The sequence below is a fragment of the Triticum urartu genome, chromosome 6A (assembly GCF_056163025.1).
Source record: "Triticum urartu cultivar PI428250 chromosome 6A, HENAU_Tu73, whole genome shotgun sequence".
Taxonomy (NCBI): Eukaryota; Viridiplantae; Streptophyta; class Magnoliopsida; order Poales; family Poaceae; genus Triticum; species Triticum urartu.
Genome location: NC_141878.1, coordinates 358,053,956 through 358,077,559, shown reverse-complemented (window position 1 = coordinate 358,077,559; position 23,604 = coordinate 358,053,956). Strand labels below are relative to the sequence as shown.

Genomic DNA, 23,604 nt, shown 5'->3' with positions numbered 1-23,604 from the left:
CGCTACCAGGGTTGCGCTAGCGGAGTAGGGGGTGGCCGCAAGGTAGAGCACCAGGGGCTCCCAAGGACGCGGAGCTACCATCACTGGTGGACTGGTAAGGTACCTCTTGAGGTCTTGGAATGCCTTGTCGGCCTCTTAAGTCCATTCGAAGGGGCCCTTTTTCTTCATCAGCTTGAAGAAGGGCAGCGCTCGTTCCCCCAGCTTGGAGATGAAACGCCCCAGCGCAGTTACACGCCCGGTGAGCTTCTGCATTTGTCTGAGGGTCCTTGGTGGGCTCATGTCTTCGACTACCTTGACCTTCTCCGGGTTGGCCTCGATGCCCCTGTGGGATACTAGGAAGCCCAGGAGCTTGCCCAAGGGGACTCCAAACACGCATTTCTCCGGGTTGAGCCGTAGATCCACTTCGTTGAGGCTCGGAAAGGTTTCCTCCAGGTCCTGTATCAGGGTTTTTGCCTCCCGAGACTTCACCATGCTGTCGTCGACGTAAGCCTCAGCGTTCCTCTCGAGCTGCCGGCCTAAAGCGATGTGCATCATCCGCTGAAAGGTTGTGCCTGCGTTGCGCAACCCAAATGGCATGCACGTATAGCAGTACACCCCACATGGGGTTAGGAAAGAAGTCTTCTCCACGTCTTCCACTGCCATCTTGATCTGGTGATAGCCCGAGAAGGCATCCAGGAAGCACAATAGGTCACATTCTGCGGTAGAGTCGACTATCTGGTCAATGCGGGGGAGCGGAAATGGGTCCTGCAGGCAGGCTTTGTTGAGGTTGGTGAAGTCGAGCACATGCGCTCCTTTCCTCCCTTTTTCGGCACAACGATCGGATTAGCCAGCCAATCAGGATAGCGTACCTCGTGGATAACTCCTGCCGCCTCTAGCTTCCGGGTCTCTTGAACGATGAAAGCATGTTTCTCAGTAGACTGCCGCCTTGCCTTCTGCTTCACGGGGCGCACATTGGGGCACACGTTGAGGTGATGCTCAATCACTTCCCTTGGGACCCCTGCTAACTGATCAGGTTCCCACGCAAACACCTTCTTGTTCACACGCAGGAACCCGATCAGGGCTTTCTCCTGCTCGGGCTCGAGGTTGGCCCCTATGGTGAAGGTGGCGCTAGCGGACCCGTCCTCGTCGACTTGTACCTGCTTGGTTTCTGCCTTGTCTTGGGTGAACAACTGCTTCTTTTTAGCCGGCGCAGCCCCCTTGGGCTCAAGGGCGTCGGTGCCAGTGGGCTGCACCACCGCGGCCGCCCTGAAAACAAGCTAGAGTACCTGCAACGCATCCCTTCTGTCTCCTGACACGGTGAGGACGCCGCTGCTCCCAGGCATCTTCATGAGGTTGTACGCCGGGTGAGTTGCTGCCATGAACCAAGCCAGGGCCGGATAGCCGAGGATGGCGTTGTAGGGGAGGCTGATGGGGGCGATGTCGAAGTCGATCAGCTCCGTGCGGAAGTTGTCGCAGGTGACGAAGGTCACTGGGAGGCGGATCTGTCCCAACGAGGCGGTGGAACTGGTTCCGACGCCCGAGAAAGGCCTGCTGGGTCGGAGCCGCTCCAGCGGCACGTGGAGGAGGCTGAAGGCCTCCACCGAGAGCATGTTGAGGCCGGCACCACCGTCGATGAGGGTCCTGGTGACGGCCACTTGGCAGATGGTGGGGGTGCACAGCATCGGGAGCGTGCCCGAACCAATGGGGTTGAAGGGGTGGTCCTCCGAGTCGAAGGTTAGATCGGCCTTGGGCACCACCCAGCCCGGGGGGGGGGGCTTCTCAGTGCTTGGAGGCAGTGCTGATCCGGCGGGTGAACGGCTTGACGTGATGGCTTGAGGGTGGTGCCTGGGAGCCAGCCAGGAGAGCTGCGACGATGGGAGGCGCTGGTGCGGCGAAACGGGCGAGGAAGAGGTCACGCAGCTCCTCCCAGGAGGTGACAGAGGCCGTCGGTAGGTGGAGGAGCCACGCACGTGGGATGCTGGTGAGGGCCATGGGTAACCAGTTGGCCATCACCCGGTCGTCGCCCCCGGCTCTGAGGACGGCCTCCTCGCACGCCAGGAGGAAAATCGTCGGGTCAGTCGCGCCGTCGTAGCACAGCGGCGTCTCAGGCCTGAACTTGCGCGGCACTACACGTGTCACAAGGCGCGGGCCAAGGCCCGGAGCCCCCTTGCCCCGGTGTCGACATCTGTTGCTGGAGTGGGCGGCGCGTTGTCTGCCATGAGGGCGGGATGCGATGTTGGGGGAGAGCGGGTCGTCAGGAGGGAGGACTCCGGCGCACCCCTACCTGGCGCGCCAAATGTCGGATTTCGGGTTCCGCAGCCCTTAAGGTTCGAACACTAGGGTGCGCGTGGAGATCTCTCCCCTACCGATCTTCGTCCGATCCTCTCGTGCGAACTAAGATGAAAATGATGAACAACACAAGAGACACGAGGCTTATACTGGTTCGGGCCACCGTTGTGGTGTAATACCCTACTCCAGTGTGTGGTGTGGTGGATTGCCTCAGGGGTCGAGTATGAATAGTACAAGGGAAGAACAGCCTCGCGAGGGGTGTTCTTGAGCTGGTGTGGTGAACTGCTAGGGTGAGTTCCGTCACCTCTCTCTCTCTCTCTGCTAGGGTTCTACCAGATCTCTAGATGTCCCTCTACTCTGTGTAGCTAGCTCTACTTACAGAGGCCCTGTGCCTCTCCCCAAATAATGAGCAGGAAGGGCGCCAACAATTGGCCATTTTGAAGGGGAACATATAGTACAAGTTATCCTAACCAAAGGTGGTCTTTGGCTGCCAAAAGCACTGGTGATGACGCCGTCTTGGGCTCCACAGTGACCTCCGTCCAGCCGTCCGACTGGTCTTGGTCTCGTTGCACCGGAATGGTAACCTTTGCCTAATGCCTTGGCCTGTGCTTGCCCCCTTTGCACCAAAGGGGAAACAAGGACCCTGCGCAGGCCGGCGCCCGCCTGGCGCCCGCCTGGCCTTGATCATCATGGCTTGCGTCATGGGTTCCTCGCAAGGTACCCCTGCATTGATCTCTCCGCCTCCTCGCGAGCCTGCCTGATGAGGCCGCTCTTGAGGAAGCTTCCCGTCGTCCGCCCCGTGAGGCTCGGCCCCTCGCGAGGGTCTTGATCTTGGGCTGATGAAGTTGGGACGTGCTGGGCCCCTGCCTGAGCCACACCGCAGGCCGCAGGCATGCAAGTCTGGGGACCCCCGTTCCCAGAACACCGACAATGTGCTTTTCTATCAATTGCTTGACAGTAATTTGTTCATCCACCGTAGATTGTGCTATCTTGAGAGAAGCCACTAGTGAAACCTATGGCCCCCGGGTCTATTCTCCATCATATCATTTTCCTGTCAACTTGCTAATTTCTGTCGTAGTTTATTTTGCAATCTTTACTTTTCAATCTATACAACAAAAATACCAAAAATATTTATCTTATTATCTTTATCGGATCTCACTTTTGCAAGTGGCCGTGAAGGGACGGACAACCCCTTTATCGCGTTGGTTGCAAGGTTCTTGATTGTTTGTGCAGGTACGAGGGATTTGCGTGTAGTCTCCTACTGGATTGATACCTTGGTTCTCAAAAACTGAGGGAAATACTTACGCTATTTTGCTGCATCACCCTTTCCTCTTCCAGGGAAAACCAACACATGCTCAAGAGGTAGCAAGAAGGATTTCTACCGCCGTTGCCTGGGAGATCGACGCACAAGTCAAGACATACCAAGTACCCATCACAAACTCTTCTCCCTCCATTACATTATTTTCCATTTGCCTCTCGTTTTCCTCACCCCCACTTCACCTTTGCTGTTTTATTCACCCTCTTTTTCCGCCCGTCTCTTTCCGCTTGCTTCTGGTGTGTTTGTGTGTTAGATTGTTTGTTTCGTCGTCATGGCTAGTCCTTTATCTGCTCCTTTGTCTCCTGAGTTTGAATTTCTTCACTTCAAACAAAGACAAGGAAAAAACTTAAAAGATGCTTGGTATACGATGATGGAATCTTATCATAATTGCACCTTAGAGGTGAGTTTTAGAATTTTACTTCGCAATTTTTTTGGACTAAATATGTCCCATAGACAACTCTTGGATTATGTTGCCAAAGGAAATTTTATCGAAATTGATCCTGGTATTGCACATGAAATCATAGAGGGAATAGTGGGAACACTACCTCAACAAAAGGGTCCACATAATAACCAGGAAGAGACACAAGTTTTTGAGAAGATTTGCGAAGTAACGAAAATTTTACAAAAGTCTCTTGAACCTCTTAAGAGTGTTAGCAGAAACCTTCACCGCATGAATATGTTGATCACCCTTTGCAATAAGCAGTTGGATTCTCTAGATCTAAAAATTTCTGAATATGAAGGGAAACGTAGAGAACTTCCTGGATTCGAGTATGACTCCGCTAAAAAAATGAAAACCAAAGATGATAATACCTAGATCTATTCTTGTTTTTATGCCTAGCTAGGGGCATTAAACGATAGCGCTTGTTGGGAGGCAACCCAATTTTATTTTTGTTTCTTTTTAGAAATAAATAATTCATCTAGCTTCTATTTAGATGTGGTTCTATTTTTAATTAGTGTTTGTGCCAAGTAGAACCTTTGGGAAGACTTGGGGAAAGTCTTTGCGATCTTGCTGTAAAAAACAGAAACTTTAGCGCTCACGAGATTAGCTGCCATTTTTTTACTGGAGAGTGCTATTAGGTTGATTATTTTTGCAGATGATTAATAGACAAATTCCTCACGTCCACCAATTTATTTCAGAATTTTTGGGGTTACGGAAGTATATACGTTTGATACCTATTTCTACAGACTGTTCTGTTTTTGACAGATTCTGTTTTTTGTGTGTTGTTTGCTTATTTTAATGAATCTATGGCTAGTATCGGGGGGTATGAACCATAGAGAAGTTTGAATACAGTAGGTTTAACACCAATATAAATAAACAATGAGTTCATTATAGTACCTTGAAGTGGTGGTTTGTTTTCTTATACTAACGGAGCTCATGAGATTTTCTGTTGAGTTTTGTGTTGTGAAGTTTTCAAGTTTTGGGTAAAGATTTGATGGATTTTGGAATAAGGAGTGGCAAGAGCCTAAGCTTGGGGTTGCCCATGGAACCCCAAGGTAAAATTCAAGGACAACCAAAAGCCTAAACTTGGGGATGCCCCGGAAGGCATCCCCTATTTCGTCTTCATCCATTAGTAACTTTACTTGAGGCTATATTTTTATTCACCACATGATATGTGTTTTGCTTGGAGCGTCTTGTATGATCTGAGTCTTTGCTTATTAGTTTACCACAATCATCCTTGATGTACACACCTTTTGGAGAGACACACATAAATCGGAATTTATTAGAATACTCGATGTGCTTCACTTATATCTTTTGAGCTAGATAATTTTGCTCTAGTGCTTCACTTATATCTTTTTTGAGCACGGTGGTGGTTCTATTTTATAGAAATTATTGATCTCTCATGCTTCACTTATATCATTTTGAGAGTCTTTTAGAACAGCATGGTAATTTCTTTGGCTATAAAATTAGTCTTAATATGATAGGCATCCGAGATGGGTATAATAAAATGTTTCATAAAAAGTGCATTGAATACTATGAGAAGTTTGATACTTGATGATTGTTTTCAGATATGAAGATGGTAATATTAGAGTCATGCTAGTTGAGTAGTTGAGAATTTGAGAAATACTTGTGTTGAAGTTTGCAAGTCCCATAGCATGCAAATTTGGTGACCGTTGTGTGACAAATTTGAAACATGAGGTGTTCTTTGATTATCATCCTTATGAGTGGCGGTCGGGGACGAGCGATGGTCTTTTCCTACCAATCTACCCCCCTAGGAGCATGCGCATAATGCTTGGTTTTTGATGACTTGTATATTTTTGCAATTAGTATGTGAGTTCTTTATGACTAATGTTGAGTCTTTGGATTATACGCACTCTCACCTTTCCATCATTGCTAGCCTCTTCGGTACCGTGCATTGCCCTTTCTCACCATGAGAGTTGGTGCAAATTTCGCCGGTGCATCCAACCCTCGTGATATTATATGCTCTATCACACATAAACCTCCTTATATCTTCCTCAAAACAGCCACCATACCTACCTGTTATGGCATTTGCATAGCCATTCCGAGATATATTGCCATGCAACTTTCCACCGTTTCATTTATTATGACATGCTTCATCATTTTCATATTGCCTTGCATGATCATGTAGTTGACATCGTATTTGTGGCAAAGCCACCATGCATAATTTATCATACATGTCACTCTTGATTCATTGCCCATCCCGATACACTGCCGGAGGCACTCATATAGAGTCATATTTTGTTCTAGTATCGAGTTGTAATCATTGAGTTGTAAATAAATAGAAGTGTGATGATCATCATTAATAGAGCATTGTCCCAAACAAAGGAAAAAGAAAGAAAGAGAAAAGAAATAAAAGGGACAGCGCTACTATCCTTTTTTCCGCACTTGTGCTTCAAAGTATCACCATGATCTTTATGATAGAGAGTCTCTTATTTTGTAAGTTGCATATACTAGTGGGCATTTTTCATTATAGAACTTGGCTTGTATATTCCAGCAATGGGCTTCCTCAAATGCCCTAGGTCTTCGTGAGCAAGCAAGTTGGATGCACACCCACTTAGTTTCTTTTGTTGAGCTTGCATACATTTATAGCTCTAGTGCATCCGTTGCATGGCAATCCCTACTCCTTGCATTGACATCAATTGATGGGCATCTCCATAGCCCGTTGATTAGCCGCGCGAATGTGAGACTTTCTCCTTTTTTGTCTTCTCCACACAACCCCCATCATTATCATATTCTATTCCACCCATAGTGCTATGGCCATGGCTCACACTCATGTATTGCATGAAAGTTGAAAAAAGTTTGAGATTACTAAAGTATGAAACAATTGCTTGGCTTGTCATCGGGGTTGTGCATGGTGAGAGCATTTTGTGTGAAGAAAATGAAGCATAGCCAAACTATATGATTTTGTAGGGATACGCTTTCTTTGGCCATGTTATTTTGAGAAGACGTAATTGCTTAGTTAGTATGCTTGAAGTATTATTATTTTTATGTCAATATTAAATTTTTGTCTTGAATCTTTCGGATCTAAACATTCATGCCACGATAAAGAGAATTCCTTCAAAAATTATGCTAGGTAGCATTCCACATCAAAAATTCTGTTTTTATCATTTACCTACTCGAGGACGAGCAGGAATTAAGCTTGGGGATGCTTGATACGTCTCCAACGTATCTATAATTTTTGATTGCTCCATGCTATTATATTATCTGTTTTGGATGTTTAATGGGCTTTATTATGCACTTCTATATTATTTTTGGGACTAACCTATTAACAGAAGGCCCAGCGCAAATTGTTGTTTTTTTTGCCTATTTCAGTGTTTCGCAAAAAGGAATATCAAACGGAATACAAAAGGAATGAAACTTTTGCAAGGATCGTTTTTGGAACAAATGCAATCCAGGAGACTTGGAGTGGACGTCAAGGAAGCAGCGAGGAAGCCACGGGGCAGGAGGGCGCGCCCCAGGGGGTTGGGCACGCCCCCACCCTCATGGGCCCCTCATGGCTCCACCGACCTACTATTTTCCCCATATATACTCATATACCCTGAAAACATCCAGGAGCACCACAAAACCCTATTTCCATCGCCGCAACCTTTTGTACCCGTGAGATCCCATCTTGGGGCCTTTTCCGGCGCTCCGCCGGAAAGAATCGATCACGGAGGGCTTCTACATCAACACCATAGCCTCTCCGATGATGTGTGATTAGTTTACCACAGACCTTCGGGTACATAGTTATTAGCTAGATGGCCTTTTCTCTCTATTTAGATCTCAATAGAAAGTTTTCCTCGATTCTCTTGGAGATCTATTCGATGTAATTCTTTTTGCGGGGTGTTTGTCGAGATCTAATGAATTGTGGGTTTATGATCAAGATTATCTATGAACAATATTTGATTCTTCTCTGAATCCTTATATGCATGATTTAAATATCTTTGCAAGTCTCTTCGATTATCAGTTTGGATTGGCCTACTAGATTGATCTTTCTCGCAATGGGAAAAGTGCTTAGCTTTGGGTTCAATCTTGCGGTGTCCTTTCCCAGTGACAGCAGGGGCAGAAAGGAACGTATTGTATTGTTGCCATCGAGGACAAAAAGATGGGGTTTATATCATATTGCTTGATTTTATCCCTCTACATCATGTCATCTTTCCTAATGCGTTACTCTGTTTTTATGAACTTAATAATCTAGATGCATGCTGGATAGTGGTCAATGTGTGGAGTAATAGTAGTAGATGCAGAATCATTTTGGTCTACTTGTCAAGGACGTGATGCCTATATACATGATCATGCCTAGATATTCTCATAACTATGCGCTTTTCTATCAATTGCTCGACAGTAATTTGTTCACCCACCGTAGATTAAGCTATCTTGAGAGAAGCCACTAGTGAAATCTATGCCCCCAGGGTCTATTCTCCATCATATTATTTTCCCGTCAACTTGCCAATTTCTGTCGCCGTTTATTTTGCAATATTTACTTTTCAATCTATACAACAAAAATACCAAAAGTATTTATCTTATTATCTTTATCAGATCTCACTTTCGCAAGTGGCCGTGAAGGGACTGACAATCCCTTTATCGCGTTGGTTGCAAGGTTCTTGATTGTTTGTGCTGGTACGAGGGATTTGCGTGTAGTCTCCTACTGGATTGATACCTTGGTTCTCAAAAACTGAGGGGAATACTTACGCTACTTTGCTGCATAACCCTTTCCTCTTTAAGGGAAAACCAACGCATGCTCAAGAGGTAGCATGGTGGTGGTCGACGAGATTTCCCTCCGCAAGGAGGAGGAGGTCCTGGTCAAGGTCAAATCCCTTGACTCATCCAGACTCCGTGCCACGATCCGAGTGTTCTTCAACGACTAGGGCTTCGACCTCCGCATCTTCCCCAAGCCAACCAACCACATTGGTCTCCCCCGCATCGACGAAAGCTTCTTGGGGGGCGGCACAGATGGGGGATGAGTCCGAGGCCACCGCAGCGACCGGGACCCCCGCCATGGTCACCCCCTAGATCTGACGAGGACGAGGACGACTTCGAGGACACCCTCCCCACGACCAGCCTCCTGCGCCGGCTGCCAGGGGTGGGGCTGGGGAGGGTCGTACCCACGCTGCGGCTCCCCCGTCCCCCGATGACAGCGTCGACGCCTCGGACGCTAGGCTTCAGGTCTTCCCGGCATCTTCGCCCCGCTCCCCCGACGGTTCCTCCCTTGGCATCTTCGCCTCCTCCCCCGCCCAGGCCGACCCGGCTCTGCTCGCTCCGCCCTCCCCCGCGGCTTCCGCTCTCCAGGTGGAGACTCTAGGGGTGACAGACCCGGCCCCGGTCTCGTCCCTTCCGCTGCTTCCGGTGGTGGAGGCCTGTCCGGTCACGGGGTCGGTCATACCGCCTCCGATGGATGACGTGACTACGGCCCTGTCGCCTTCCTCTGGTGCTCCCTGTGCGGTGATTCCTGCTCCTCCCCTGGTGCCTCCGTGCTCCGCTGCCGAGGGCCTGTTGGTGGTGGCGACCACCCCAGTGGCCGGTCCTCCGCCTCCCCCTTGGACTGCGGCCTACTCCAGGAGGGGCAGATCGACCTCGACCCCGGTGACCTCCTCGCACCGCAGTGCTCGGATTGAGGCGGCCAGACCGGTGGGTAGCCCGACTCTGCCTATCCCCGTGCAGGCCGCTCTCCGAGCTGCTGCCTGGAACCTCGAGTCAGGTACCACGACCATCCCGACCACCTCCGCTACTTGCTCCTTTTCTGATTTGGAGTCGGCTCCGCTTGGCCACCTCGCTAAGGTGGCAGCGGACTCGGCCATAGTGTTCAGGGGGGAGGTTGCCCCCCCGCTAGTTCAAATCGAAGCCATCCGTGCATGGGAAATCCTTGATGGTTGGCTTGCCGAGGCCCGTGCGTGTCTCCCTCCCTCCTCGGGAGCTCCATCCGGGGCTGCCTGAGCGCCCCTCCTTGCACGGCGGCCGCCCCGGCGAAGATCCGGGGCCGCACCCGCTCCCGTACCGGAGCCCTCCGCGCCCAGAGCGGCTCACATGTCTTGGGGTCAAGCAGCCCCCCGATGGATGCGTGATGCGAGCCCTATTCTGGAACATCCACGGTTTCAGCCAAGATGGTCGACGCCGCCAACTCATAGAATACATGCGAACTGAGCGAATCGACATTGTGGACATTCAAGAAACGATGAATACAGAATTCTCCATGATAGAGCTTGAGAATCCGAGCTCCTTGTTCGCCTGGCACTGGCTCCCTTCTAGTGGGAGTATGGGCCACTCGGGCAGCATCCTCTTAGGAGTGAAGGATGCCACTCTTGAGGTGGGGAGCATGGACCGGGCGAGTTCTTTGTTAGCATGGAGGTCTTCGAGCGGGCCATAAACTTCAAATGGGAGATCAATGCGGTTTATGGACCGGCCGATCACCGTTGTTCTGAGTCCTTCCTCACTAAGCTCCGTAGGAAGGTGGCGTCGGCCCAGCTACCGGTGGTAGTGGGCGGCGATTTAAACCTCATCCGGATGGAAGAAGACAAGGGCAATAATTTAGTGAACTTTCATCGAATGCAAATGTTCAATGATTGCATCGCTGATATGGGGCTACGTGAGCGCGATCGAGTCAGGGCCAGGTTCACTTGGACTAACCGCCAAGTTGATCCGACTCGCTCGGTCCTCGATCGGGTCTTCGCCTCTCTTGAGTGGGACATTCGATGCCCCCTAGCTTCGCTTCAGGCGACTACATGGATTGCTTTAGACCATGTCCCCCTAATCCTCTCGTTGGAGAATGAGCGCCCACCCCTACCGCCTATCTTCCGCTTCGAAACCTTCTGGTTGCGTCAGCCAGGATTTACCGCCGCGGTGCCCGCCAGGTGGCGCGAGGCGCAGGATGCCCCCTACCATGCCCTGTCAGCCGTTGATTCCTGGCATTTATGCGCCAAGCGGTCATGGCAATTCACGAAAGGGTGGGGTGCAAACAGGGGCCGTGACATCCGTGAGCGGAAGAAAGCCCTCCTTGAGGGCATCCAGGCCCTCGATTTGCGGGCTGACGCCGTTGGCCTCTTGGCAGACAAATGGATGCTTAGATACGACTTGGAAGAAACTCACGATCATCTACACTGACAAGGAGGCATACTGGCGCTTGCGGGGTACGCAGAATTGGGTCCTCAAGGGGGACACTAATGCTTCCTACTTTCAGGCTATTGCTAATGGCCGTAGACGCCGTAACTCCATCCCCCTCCCGTGGGACGGAGCGACCCTCTTACAGCGGCCAGAGGACATCCGGGCACATGTAGACGGCTTCTACAGAGACCTATTCTCTGCCTCCCCTCGGGGAGGTCTTGCACTAGCGCAAGACATTTGGCCATCTCACTGTTGCGTCTCGCCTACGGATAACGTGGCCCTCATGGCCCCGTTCTCTAGGGCTGAAGTTTGGGAGGCAGTTAAGGGCATGAACCCTTCCTCGGCTCCCGGCCCGGATGGCCTCCTAGTGAAGTTCTTCCAGACCTTCTGGGAGGTGATCAAACCTGAGGTGATGGCCCTATTTGACGAGTTCCTTGTTGGGTCCATTGACCTCGCCCGACTGAACTATGGGGTAGTCACTCTCATCCCTAAAGTGACTGGAGCCTTGGACATTCGACGATTTTGACCGATTACGGTGATTAATGTCATCTTCCGCATCCTCGTGAAGGGGTACGCCATTAGGGTGGCCCCTATTGCCGACCGGATCACTCACCCTGAGCAGTCGGCCTTCATCAAGGGCCGATATATCCTTGATGGAATCTTGGTGTTCCACGAAGCTCTCCATGAGGTGCACGCCAAACACCTCAAGGAAGTCTTCCTAAAACTGGATTTCCACAAGGCCTATGACACGGTCAGCTTGCCTTCCTTCGGGAATGTCTGCTCCGTAAGGGCTTCGATGATAGGTGGGTGACCAGGGTGATGCAGATCGTATCCTCGGGTTGCACCGCGGTGAACATTAACGGGGAGATCGGTTCATTCTTCCCCACTTTATGTGGGGTGCGCCAGGGCGACCCCTTCTCCCTGTTCTTGTTTAACATGGTTGTCGATGCGCTGGCGGCCATCCTGGATAAGGCCAAGGCGGCAGGTCACATTAAGGGGATAGTGCTGCATCTAGTTGGAGGTAACGGGATTTCCCTTCTCCATTATGCGGACGACACCATTATCATGGTGGAGGGGTCGGAGAGTGATATTTCAAACCTCAAGTTCCTCTTATTGTGCTTCCAGCAGATGTCCGGCCTTCGGATCAACTTCGACAAGAGTGAGGTGATTGTCTTGGGTTACGCCCAAGACGAGCGACAGAGCATAGCTGAGCGGCTTAACAGCCAGCTCGGGTGTTTCCCCATGACATATCTGGGGATACCCATTTGTGACTCCAGGCTTACGATGGCCGAGCTACGTCCCACGGTGGGGAAGCTCCAGCACCGTATCGAGCCCTGGCAGGGTCGGTGGTTCTTGAAAGCGGCCTGTACGGTGCTCATTAACTCGTCACTCTCCAGCCTCCTATTATTCATCATGAGCTTCTACAGCCTTCTAGAGACCCTACATCATGAGATTGCTACCGTTCAGGGGCGTTTCTTCTGGACCGGCGAGGGTGATAAGCAGAAGTACCACATGGTCAGGCGGTCTGAGATATGCAAACCTCGCGACCAGGGCGGACTCGTGATCATGTCCTCCAAATGCATGAACATTGCCCTTCTGACTCGTTGGACTGGTGACATGCCCCATGCGGCCCGCTTTCCAGACCTATTCTCCATCGTGGTTGCCCTGCAGATCTCCGTGGCGACTGCCCTTATTGACTTAGGGCAGCTTGCGTTCCGGAGACCTTTTGGCCCGGCTGAGAAAGCGGACTGGCAGGAGTTGCTTGACTATATTGCACTCCACGAGCTTGAAGTCACGATAGACGATGACCGCGCCAGAGCCTTCTAGTCAATTCTCCACCAAATCACTCTACCTGGCCAGCGCCCCCTTGCTTGGCTATGAGGCTATCTCCTCCATTTGGGAGATTCACCTTCCCCTGAAAATTAGTATCTTCTTGTGGCAGTGGATCCGCAGCCGCCTCCCATCTGGCATAGAGGTTCTGAAGCGCAATGGCCCTGGTGTCAAGACAACTGTTGCTACATTTGGCACCGATGCCCTGCACTTCCAAGCCGATACCAGAGGAAAAATTCATGGAACCGGACTTCGGAGCACCTAGTTGTTCCGATGACCAATTCCTTCGTGCTATAAACTTTTAGTATTTTACTGCTTGGCTGCTCAAATGTGTGGAGCAAAGTTGGCTGCACAAATCTGAAGCGGTGCCAAATAATTTTCTATTGGCATCGCTGATGAGATGGCAATATTTTTAGATGCTAGGTAGAAACCGTGACACTGTCTTAATCACATCCAACATAACGTAGCATAGTGAGAGTGTCTGAATCACATCTAACAAATGATTTGTAACAATGAAAGTGGGGCTAACCTTCAATGCACATGAAAGAAACTTCCTCCCGCTGTCCATATATTCAAATGCAACTAGCTTCACACGTGGAGATTGATGGTGACAACGAGCAGGCAGATCTTTAGCCATCCCGCTCCATTCGTTGCAAGTGATGGCCCTAGGGAGCTACAAGAGGAAGAAATGACTCAAATTGGCCGTTAGGTTAAAATCCTTAATTCCAAATCATAACCTGGAAGAGAGGAGAGAGTCATACCCGGGTGGTGAAAGAGTCATCGCCGGAGGAGGAACCGTTGGAGAGGTCATTGAAGAAGACCATGGTGACCGTGGCGGTCGGACGCGAGACGACGAGAGCGAGTAAGCGGCTATAGCTTGGGAAGGAAGGAAGGAGGAAACAAGGGAAATGTGACTTGTGGTCGGGGAGAAAAGGGGGTGCTGAGAGGGGGGGAGTTAGATATTTCGGTGATGGGCCAAAAATTTCGAAGAGTGGAGGGAAACTTTGTGTGCGGTGCCGCCGGACACCATTCAATTTGAATGAATGTGTGCATCGCAAACGATTCTTCTACTTTACACGCATATGAGTTAGATCATTCAATTTTTGGTTGAAATTTTTGTGGGTACTATGCTCATCCACGTCATTGCATAATTTAACATCGCTTGCTAATTTAGGTACACAAAAGAGCCTACAGCACACGGACCACACTTACTGAATCGAGCAATTTTAGTAATTAAATAGAGCCAGTTGACCTAAACATCGTTCTAACAAAAGACCAGCGTTATAAAGAAAGGCTAAGTACACATAATTTTAACAAAGCTACTGACGTGCTACCCTATGCCTCAGCGGTGTAGGATGACACGTCGATGACTTGTCCTGGCGACAAGCTACCGTGGTGGACTCTGCGTCCCCAGGATGAAGTGGACCGCATCATCATCATCATCTTCCTCGTCCTCAGTGCCACCCTCAAGGTTGTATTACTCGTAGTAGTGGCTATACCAGACCTCACATTGGTACTCCACCAACAATTCCTCGACTGACAGGCTCTTCTCTACCTCCTCCTCAGCCACGCGCAACTCCTCCTCCTGGCTATCCTCGATCTCCGCCACCTCATGCATCTCTAGCTCCCGCTCGATGATCTCATGAGGAAGCAGGTGCTCCATGGCCTTCGCCGCTTTTTAGACCTGGGTTGCATGCTGGATTCCAAGGAGGCATGGAATATCTTGGCGTGGGCATCCTCGATCTTGGCGTGGATGGCCTCGACTCGGACCAGGGCGACGTCGGCGGCACGGACGGCTACTCGAGCACTCTCGGCGTTTGTAGCCACCGTCTTAGCTGCCATAGATGCCCTCTTGATGGATGTAGCCGCGCTCAATGCGGATGCGGCTGGGCTCTCGGGGCAGCGGCGCTCGAGGAGGACGCAGACACCATACATGCCCTCACGAAGCGTCTTCACAGCGTCATTCTTTGCATGAAGGGGTTGGGGAATGGGGATCGGGGATTCATGGATTTTGGGGTGACCGGCACTAGAGCAGACGAATCCGGCAAAGCTTATGGAGTAAGACTTAAAATAGACCCATGAATTTTTCATCGCAAACGGTTCATACAACAAACTGTGTGTGATGTTGTTGATTTTCTATAATGGCTGAGAAAGATAAATGAGGAGTATAGTGGCAACAGATGGTGTTTTAAATGTACAAGAAAATTTTGTATTGTTAAAATATACTAATAGGACTGTCATATTAAAATTTGGAAATTATAAGGGTCCTTTTGACATTTTAAAGACATTTAAATGATTTTATAGCCATTTAATGACCGTAACTCAAATTTGAACTACATGTACATGCAACAACTAACCATAACGGTTTGATAAATCATATTTGTGTACTTGTGTGCGAGTTCATTCCATGTGTAGTAAATTGGAAGGAATTTTCAAACATATTGGTGTCACAGCTTGGACACACTACTACAAGATGCTGCTAACGCGACGCTACGATCACAGACCCTTTGACAAAACTGTGTGCGATGCATTAATCACAAACGGTGATGTAAAAAACCGTCAAAAAGATGAAAAATGTTTGCGATGAAGGATACATCAAACACGGTTCCGATTTTAGTTGCGTGTGCGATGCGGGGCATACAATTGATCCATACGAACTATTTGTGATGAGACCGAACAACAGAAACGGGCTGTCGGATCATGGTGTGTGCGATATATGGCATACAGTTCGCTCATCTAAACTGTTTTCCATGATCGAGTTGAACACAAATGATTCGGTGTAACAAGATGTGTGTGATACCCGACAAACATGTCGGTAATCGGAATTGTGTGTGTGTAACACCCCGGATGTAATTTACCTAATATGTACTCCAACTCTTGCCATTTCCGGTGCTAAGTTATTTTCTTTCCACGGGTTCGGGTTTTTGTCTCCGTGTGTTGTTGTCGTTGTCATGCATCTCTTATCATGTCATCATGTGCATTGCATTTGCATACGTGTTCGTCTCATGCATCCGAGCATTTTCCCCGTTGTCCATTTTGCATTCCGGCGCTTCTATCTCCTCCGGTGGTCCTTTCTACCTTCTTTTCGTGTGTGGGATTAAAAATTTCCGGATTGCACTGAGACTTGCCAAGCGGCCTTGGTTTACTACCGGTAGCCCGCCTGTCAAGTTTCGTACCATTTGGACTTCGTTTGATACTCCAACGGTTAACCAAGGGAACGAGAAGGCCTCGTGTGTGTTGCAGCCCAACACCCCTCCAATTTGGCCCAAAACCCACCAAAACCCTCTCCATCATCTAGAGCGTTCGATCACGATCGCGTGGCTGAAAACCGCACCTCATTTGGACTCTCCTAGCTCCCCCTATGCCTATATATAGGTCTCTCCCCGAAATTTCGGATCTCTCCCCCTGAAACCCTAGCCTCCGTCTTCCTCCGCGCGCCGGACAACGTCCGCTGGCGCCGGACGTGTCCGGTTCCAGCCCCGCCGCCACTTGTCGCGCCCCCATTCACCGCCGCCTCGCGCCCACATCGCCGCCGCGCCGGCCCGTCCGGGCCCAGGAGGGGCCCCACGGCCCAGATCCGTGCGCCGCCCCGCGCCGCCTTCTTCGCCGAGCCGTGCCCCCGCGCCGGAGTGCCACGCCGCCCCGTCTCTCATGTCCGGCCGGCGAGCCTCAAGTCCGGCCAGCCGCGCCCCCGAACGTCTGGCGTCCTCCGCCGCCGAGGCCACCGCCCCTACCGGCGCCCGCGGCCACCTCCACCTCTCCGGCCACCTCACCGGCGACCGAACCCCTTCTCCGCGGCAAGTCCTCCGGCGAGCTCCTGTTCCAGCGATCCTCGTAAAGCGTGCACAATCCGGATCGAAATCTGGATCCGAGGTTGACCTAATCTTGCCCGAAACCCTAATAATTTGCATTTTTCATCATGCTATATCTCTGCACCCGTAGCTCCGTTTTGCGCGTGTAGCATATCAAAATGTTCGCCTCATAGAGTACATCATTTCATCTCATTGCATCATTTTCATTTGAGCTCATCTTGATGCCCGAAATTCTGTTGGAAGAGAGCTATTTGAGTTAATTGTTAGATCTGCTGCACCAAATAGCTATTTGTCATTTTTTTCCATGATTAATGTGTGCATGATATGCTCCTAAGCTCTACATGTGTTTTGTTATATGCTTTGCCATCTTTACAGAGGTGCTATCTATGTATTTTTGTGCTATGTGTGGTGACTAGCACAAGCTTGCAAAGTAGTGCATTCGTTAATGCTGATTTCAGGGACTTTGAAATTTCACTAAGTCCTTGTTCTGTTTTTATCAATATGCCATATGTTCATGTTGTTTCCTAGTGATCCGTGCCTCTTTTGAGGATGATCAGTAAGGATGATTTGTTAACCATGTGGTGCTCTATGCATCCGTGTCTTTGTTTGCATTTATGGACCAATCTAGCTTGAGTCAATCGAGCTCTACTTTTGCTATTTCATGAATCTGGGCAGATTGTCTACTTGTTAGCGATTTTGCCGAGGATGTTGTTGTTGATCCGTGCATGCTATGTTATTGTTCTTGCCATATCTAGCTTATATAATGTGTATTATTGATGGGTGTATAATTAGATTGTCATGACTTGCTCTGTAGTGAGTGCATCGAGCTCGTAAACATGCCTACTCGTTAACATATTTGCATGCTCCAGTTTTTCTCTAAGTCTGTAACCTGATTATGTTTTTGCCATGTTCACATGCTTGCAATTGTATTTTCTGATTCCTTTTGGCTCAAGGTCACTAAGGGACTTTTGTTCAGCTCTTTGAGTAGATCCATGCCATGCCTTTATTTGCCATGTTAAGTTCCTGTAGCATGTAGTTTTCATGCTCCAAAGTGTGCTACCTGATCTGAAATTCCAGACTAGTGTTAATTTCACTAAGTCTGAAACCTGTTTATCATTTGCATTTTTGCCATGCTTGTTTGAACCTGTTAATGGATGAATTGGCCGTAGCTCAATGTTCATATTTTGTCAAGCATTATGAGTGGATCCCTGCCACGTATTTTGTTGCCATGTTTGAGTGCTGTAGCATAATTAACTTGTTGCATTTAGATGGCTACTTGCTGTTTATCTCAGACCGGTGCCATATTTGTTTTTCTTGCCATTTCCAACCCGTGCATCTGATTCCGGTGATCTTTATATCGATTTCAACCGAAATCACCTCACCTCTCCAGTGGCACTCTTGGATTCCCAAGACGTTGCCAGGTTCAATCATTCCTTGTCAAATCTTGCATATGCATCACATATCGCATCCCGCATAGCATACCATATTTGCATCATGTTGTTTGAGCTTTGCACGTGGTTGATTGTGTTCCTTTTGCTTGTTTGTCTTGTTTGGGTAGAGCCGGGAGACGAGTTCGCTAACGAGGAGCCCGTTGAGTTTGCTTTCGAGGATCCAGTAAACTCTGACAACTTTGTAGGCAAGATGATCATACCCTCGAAATCACTTCTATCTTTTCTTTGCTAGATGCTCGCTCTTTTGCTATGCCTATGCTACGATGCCTAACACTTTCTTATCATGCCTCCCAAATTGCCTTGCCAAACTCTAACCCACCATGTCCTAGCAAACCGTTGATTGGCTATGTTACCGCTTTGCTCAGCCCCTCTTATAGCGTTGCTAGTTGCAGGTGAAGATTGGAGCCGTTCCTTATTGGAACATCTTTTATTTACTTGTTGGGATATCACTATATTGCTATGTTATCTTAATGCATCTATATACTTGGTAAAGGGTGGAAGGCTCAGCCTCTCACCTAGTGTTTTGTTCCACTCTTGCCGCCCTAGTTTCCGTCATATCGGTGTTATGTTCCCGGATTTTGCGTTCCTTACGCGGTCGGGTAATAATGGGAACCCCTTGACAGTTCGCTTTGAATAAAACTCCTCTAGCCATGCCCAACCTTGGTTTTACCATTTGCCACCTAGCCTCTTTTTCCCTTGGGTTTCCGGAGCCCGAGGGTCATCTTATTTAAACCCCCCTGGGCCAGTGCTCCTCTGAGTGTTGGTCCGACTGAGCTGCCTGCGGGGCCACCTCGGGGCAACTTGAGGTTTGGTTTTACTCGTAGCTAGTCTCATCTGAGTGTGCCCTGAGAACGAGATATGTGCAGGTCCTATTGGGATTTGTCGGCACATTCGGGCGGTGTTGCTGGATTTGTTTTAACTTGTCGAAGTTGTCTTGTAGAACCAGGATACCGAGTCTGATCGTAATGTCTTGGGAGAAGGTATATCCTTCGTTGAACGTGAGAGCTTGTCATGGGCTATGTTGGGACTCCCCTGCAGGGATTTGAACTTTCGAAAGCCATGCCCGCGGTTATGATTAGATGGTAATTTGTTAATGTCCGGTTGTAGATAACTTGAACCTTAACTTAATTGAAATGAATCAACTGTGTGTGTTACCGTGATGGTCTCTTCTCGGCGGAGTCCGGGAAGTGAACACGGTGTTGGAGTAATGTTTGCCGTAGGTTGTTCTCTAGTTCTTCGTTCGAGCTTTGCCTTCTCTTCTCGCTCTCTTTTGCGAACAGTTTAGCCACCATATATGCTAGTCGCTTGCTGCAGCTCCACATATTACCTTGTCTTACCTATAAGCTTAAATAGTCTTGATTGCGAGGGTGCGAGATTGCTGAGTCCCCGTGGCTCACAGATTACTTCCAAACCAAATGCAGGGCCTGATGATTCCGTTCCCGATGACGCGCTTGAGCTCAATTGGGAGTTCGACGAAGACTCATGCCGGTACTATGTGTCTTTCCCTAATGATCAGTAGTGGTGCCCAGTTGGGGCAATCGGGACCGTGTCGCATGTTGGGTTGATCTTTTATTTTGGTAACGTAGTCGGACCATGATTGTATTGGTTGATGTAATGCTATCTATGTACTTTGTGTGACGTGGCAAGTGTAAGCCAACTATGTACATTTCCCCTTATTATTATCTATTTACATGGGATATTGTGAAGATTACCTTACTTGCGACATTGCTTTCAATGCGGTTATGCCTCTAAGTCGTGCTTCGACACGTAGGAGATATAGCCGCATCGAGGGCGTTACAAGTTGGTAATCAGAGCCTTCCCCGACCTTAGGATCCCCACTGCTTGATCCAATTAGCGGATGAGTTGAGTCTAGAAAAATGTTTTGAGTCATTTATGAATTATATATCAGAGAGTTTAGAAATTCTTTTTACTCCCCAGTCTCCTCATCGCTCTGGTAAGGCATCCTGACGTAGAGTTTTGACTCTTCTCTTCTCAAATTTCACTAAAAAATTTAGGATCACGCGTGTATCTTGGAATCGTTCCGATGGTTTTGTGACGAGAACATTGTTCTTGGTGCCTCCTGTCATTTAGGGGTTGTGGCAGTGTCCCGGGGAGTTGAGCTCCAAGGTGTTGTTGTCACAAATTTTATCGTTGCAGTTCTGGAATACCTGAGTTTAGTTCGCTAACATCGAAAATCTCTTTTATGAAGTTGTTGGTGAGATAACCTCGACGCTACCCAGTACTGGGGCAGGAGTTCGGGAGTATTGCCATAACTTGTATAACGGATGCTTTTCGAAGGTTGAGGTAGATGATTTCCGAAGTTTTCTTGGTTATGTGTTGAAGGATGGATACAGCTGGATGTAGGATTTTCTAGAGTTGGGTGAGATATTATGCTTCCCCTGTATGCCCAACACCTGATTGCATAACCGGAAAGGTTCGGGAGTTTCATAGGTGCGAATTCTTGTAGCTCTAGTTCTTCTTCCACGGATATTTGGTCTGAGATTGGGCGATCCTTACCGAGTATTCGTTCTTACTCCGTACCTTGTTGATTTTATTCCTCTACCTAAATTCTAAGTGGCTTCTCAATTTATGGATATGTGACCATTTCTATTGGAATGCATTCGTTCATTTCATTCGGATGTGAAGACTATATGTTGCAATTTCTACCCGTTGGAATCAGCTTCAATTTTTGTCTATCAATGTGCTAATGGATGTCAACCTCTTCAGGATGGCTCCTCCAACGTGCACGACTCCGAATCCTGATCTGCCACCACCACCTCCACCTCCGGAGGCATGGCAAGCTGTGATGGCCGCTACCAATGCAAACACGCAGTTGATCATGCAAATTCTACAAGAGCGCAACCAAGTGAACCAAGGCAACCAAGGCAACCAGGGCAACAATCAGAATCACTTTGATACACTCAACCAGTTCCTTGCTAACCAGCCAAAGACCTTCAGCAATTGTGTTGAGGCAACTGATTCTGACGATTGGCTCGTGTACTTGTGCAAGCATTTCGAGTGCAGTAACGTCAGGCCTGAGGACTTTGTCAAGTTTGCTTCCTTCCAACTCAAAGACCAAGCTGCAGAATGGTTTCAGCAGTACAAAGATTCCAGAGGAGGTCGTGAGATTACCTGGGACGAATTCCATCAAGACTTCAAAGCTCATCATATTCCTCAAAGCATGGTTGAAAGCAAGCGTGAGGAATTCCGCAACCTGAAGCAAGGCTCTATGTCTGTCTATGACTACAAAAGTTGTTTCAGAAGCTCGCCCGCTTTGCTAAGCAGGACGTCCCTGACGAGAAGAGCATGATATACCAGTTCAGGGGTGGTCTCAGAGAAGAAATCCAGCTAGCTCTTGTTCTCTTTGAGCCCTTGAGGTACGATGAGTTTTACAACGTGGCATTGAAGCAAGAGGCTGCTGAACTGAAGTGTGATGCTTCCAAGAAGCGAGTCAGATATGATACTCCTTCTTCCTCTACTCAAGTGGCCAAGCAGCAGAAGTATTGGCTTCCTCCTCCTCCGTTCCGGCAGCCGTATCAGAAGAGCAAAGGTGGCAGTGGATCTTCCCACCCACCCAACCCTGGCTTTCAAAACAAGACTTCGTCTCAAGCTCCAAGATCGAGTGCTCCGTATCACCGTCCGCTTTCAGAGGTCACGTGCAACAAGTGCCAACAGAAGGGTCACTATGCCAGCAAATGCTTCAATCAGAGGCGTCTCCCTCCTCCTCCTCCTGTGAGATCGGCAAGTACAACTGTGGTCAAGCATAACCCCAAGTCCGCCAAGGTCAACTTGATGAATGCAGCTCAAGCAAAGGACTCGTCAGATGTCATCATGGGTAACCTTCCCGTTAACAATATTCCTGCAAAAGTTCTTTTTGACACTGGTGCATCGCATTGTTTCATCTCGAGACCATTTGTTTCTAAGCACGAGTTGCCTTTACAAGATTTGCCTAGTTAGTTATCCGTTGTTTCTCTGGGTAAATTCATGAATGCAAGCGCTATGGCCCCAGATGTTACTATCACGTTGGGCGACTACAAGTTTCTATCCTCTCCAGTGGTCCTTGGTAACTCGGATATTGATCTTATTCTTGGAATGGATTGGCTTTCTAAGCACAAGGCTCAGCTTGATTATGCTGCCAGGCAGATTCAATTGACTCATTCATCTGAGGGAATCAAGGCAACAATCAGAATCACTTTGCTACACTCAACCAGTTCCTTGCTAACGGGCCAAAGACTTTCAGCAATTGTGTTGAGGCAACCGATGCTGACGATTGGCTTGTGGATCTGTGCAAGCATTTCGAGTGCAGTAACGTCAGGCCTGAGGACTTTGTCAAGTTTGCTTCCTTCCAACTCAAAGATCAAGCTGCAGAATGGGCCAGCAGTACAAGGACTCTAGAGGTGGACGTGTTATCACTTGGGATGATTTCCGTCGAGATTTCTGAGCTCATCATATTCCTCAGAGTGTGGTTGAAAGAAAGCGTGAGGAATTCCGCAACCTGAAGCAAGGCTCTTTGTCTGTCTATGACTACAACAAGTTGTTTCAGAAGCTCGCCCGCTTTGCCAAGCAGGACGTCCCTGATGAGAAGAGCATGATATACCAGTTCAGGGGTGGTCTCAGAGAAGAAATCCAGCTAGCTCTTGTTCTCTTTGAGCCCTTGAGATACGATGAGTTCTACAACATGGCACTAAAGCAAGAGGCTGCTCAGTTGAGGTGTGATGCTTCCAAGAAGCGAGTCAGAGATGTTACTCCTTCTTCCTCTACTCAACTAGCCAAGCAGCAGAAGTATTGGCTTCCTCCTCCTCTGTTCCGTCAGCCGTATCAGCAGAAGAGCAAAGGTGGCAGTGGTTCTTCCCACCCACCCAACCCTGGCTTTCAGAACAAGACTTCGTCTCAAGCTTCAAGATCGAGTGCTCCGTATCACCGTCCTCTTTCAAAGGTCACGTGCAACAAGTGCCAACAAAAGGGTCACTATGCCAACAAATGCTTCAATCAGAGGCGTCTCCCTCCTCCTCCTCCTGTGAGATCGGCAAGTACAATTGTGGTCAAGCATAACCCAAGTATGCCAAGGTCAACATGGTGAATGCAGCTCAGGCAGAGGACTCGTCATATGTCATCATGGGTAACCTTCCTGTTAATGATATTCCAGCTAAAGTACTTTTTGACTCTGGTGCATCGCATTCCTTCATGTCATTCCCATTTGCATCAGAGAACAATTTTAGTACTAAGGCTTTACCTAGAGCTTTGCAAGTCACCTCGCCGGCTAAGTGTCTGAGTTCTAGTATGATGGTTCCGGATATTTCTATCATGATGGGTGATTTCAAGTTTCTGGCTTCTCCAATGGTTCTTGGTAACTCGGATATTGATCTTATTCTCGGGATGGATTGGCTT

The 23,604-nt window shown here is 48.8% G+C and overlaps 1 protein-coding gene across 1 annotated transcript; it reads left to right on the top strand.

Moving 5' to 3' along the window:
• Positions 1-11,942: 11,942 nt before the first annotated feature.
• Positions 11,943-12,950, top strand: LOC147965232 (uncharacterized). The gene has a single exon (XM_087530360.1). It carries the CDS (start codon positions 11,943-11,945, stop codon positions 12,948-12,950), a length of 1,008 nt encoding a protein of 335 aa, XP_087386486.1.
• The last annotated feature ends 10,654 nt before the right edge of the window (positions 12,951-23,604 follow it).

Coding starts and splice junctions, on each gene's coding strand:
- LOC147965232 (XM_087530360.1), top strand. CDS start 11,943: ATGCAGATCGTATCCTCGGGTTGCACCGCGGTGAACATTAACGGGGAG.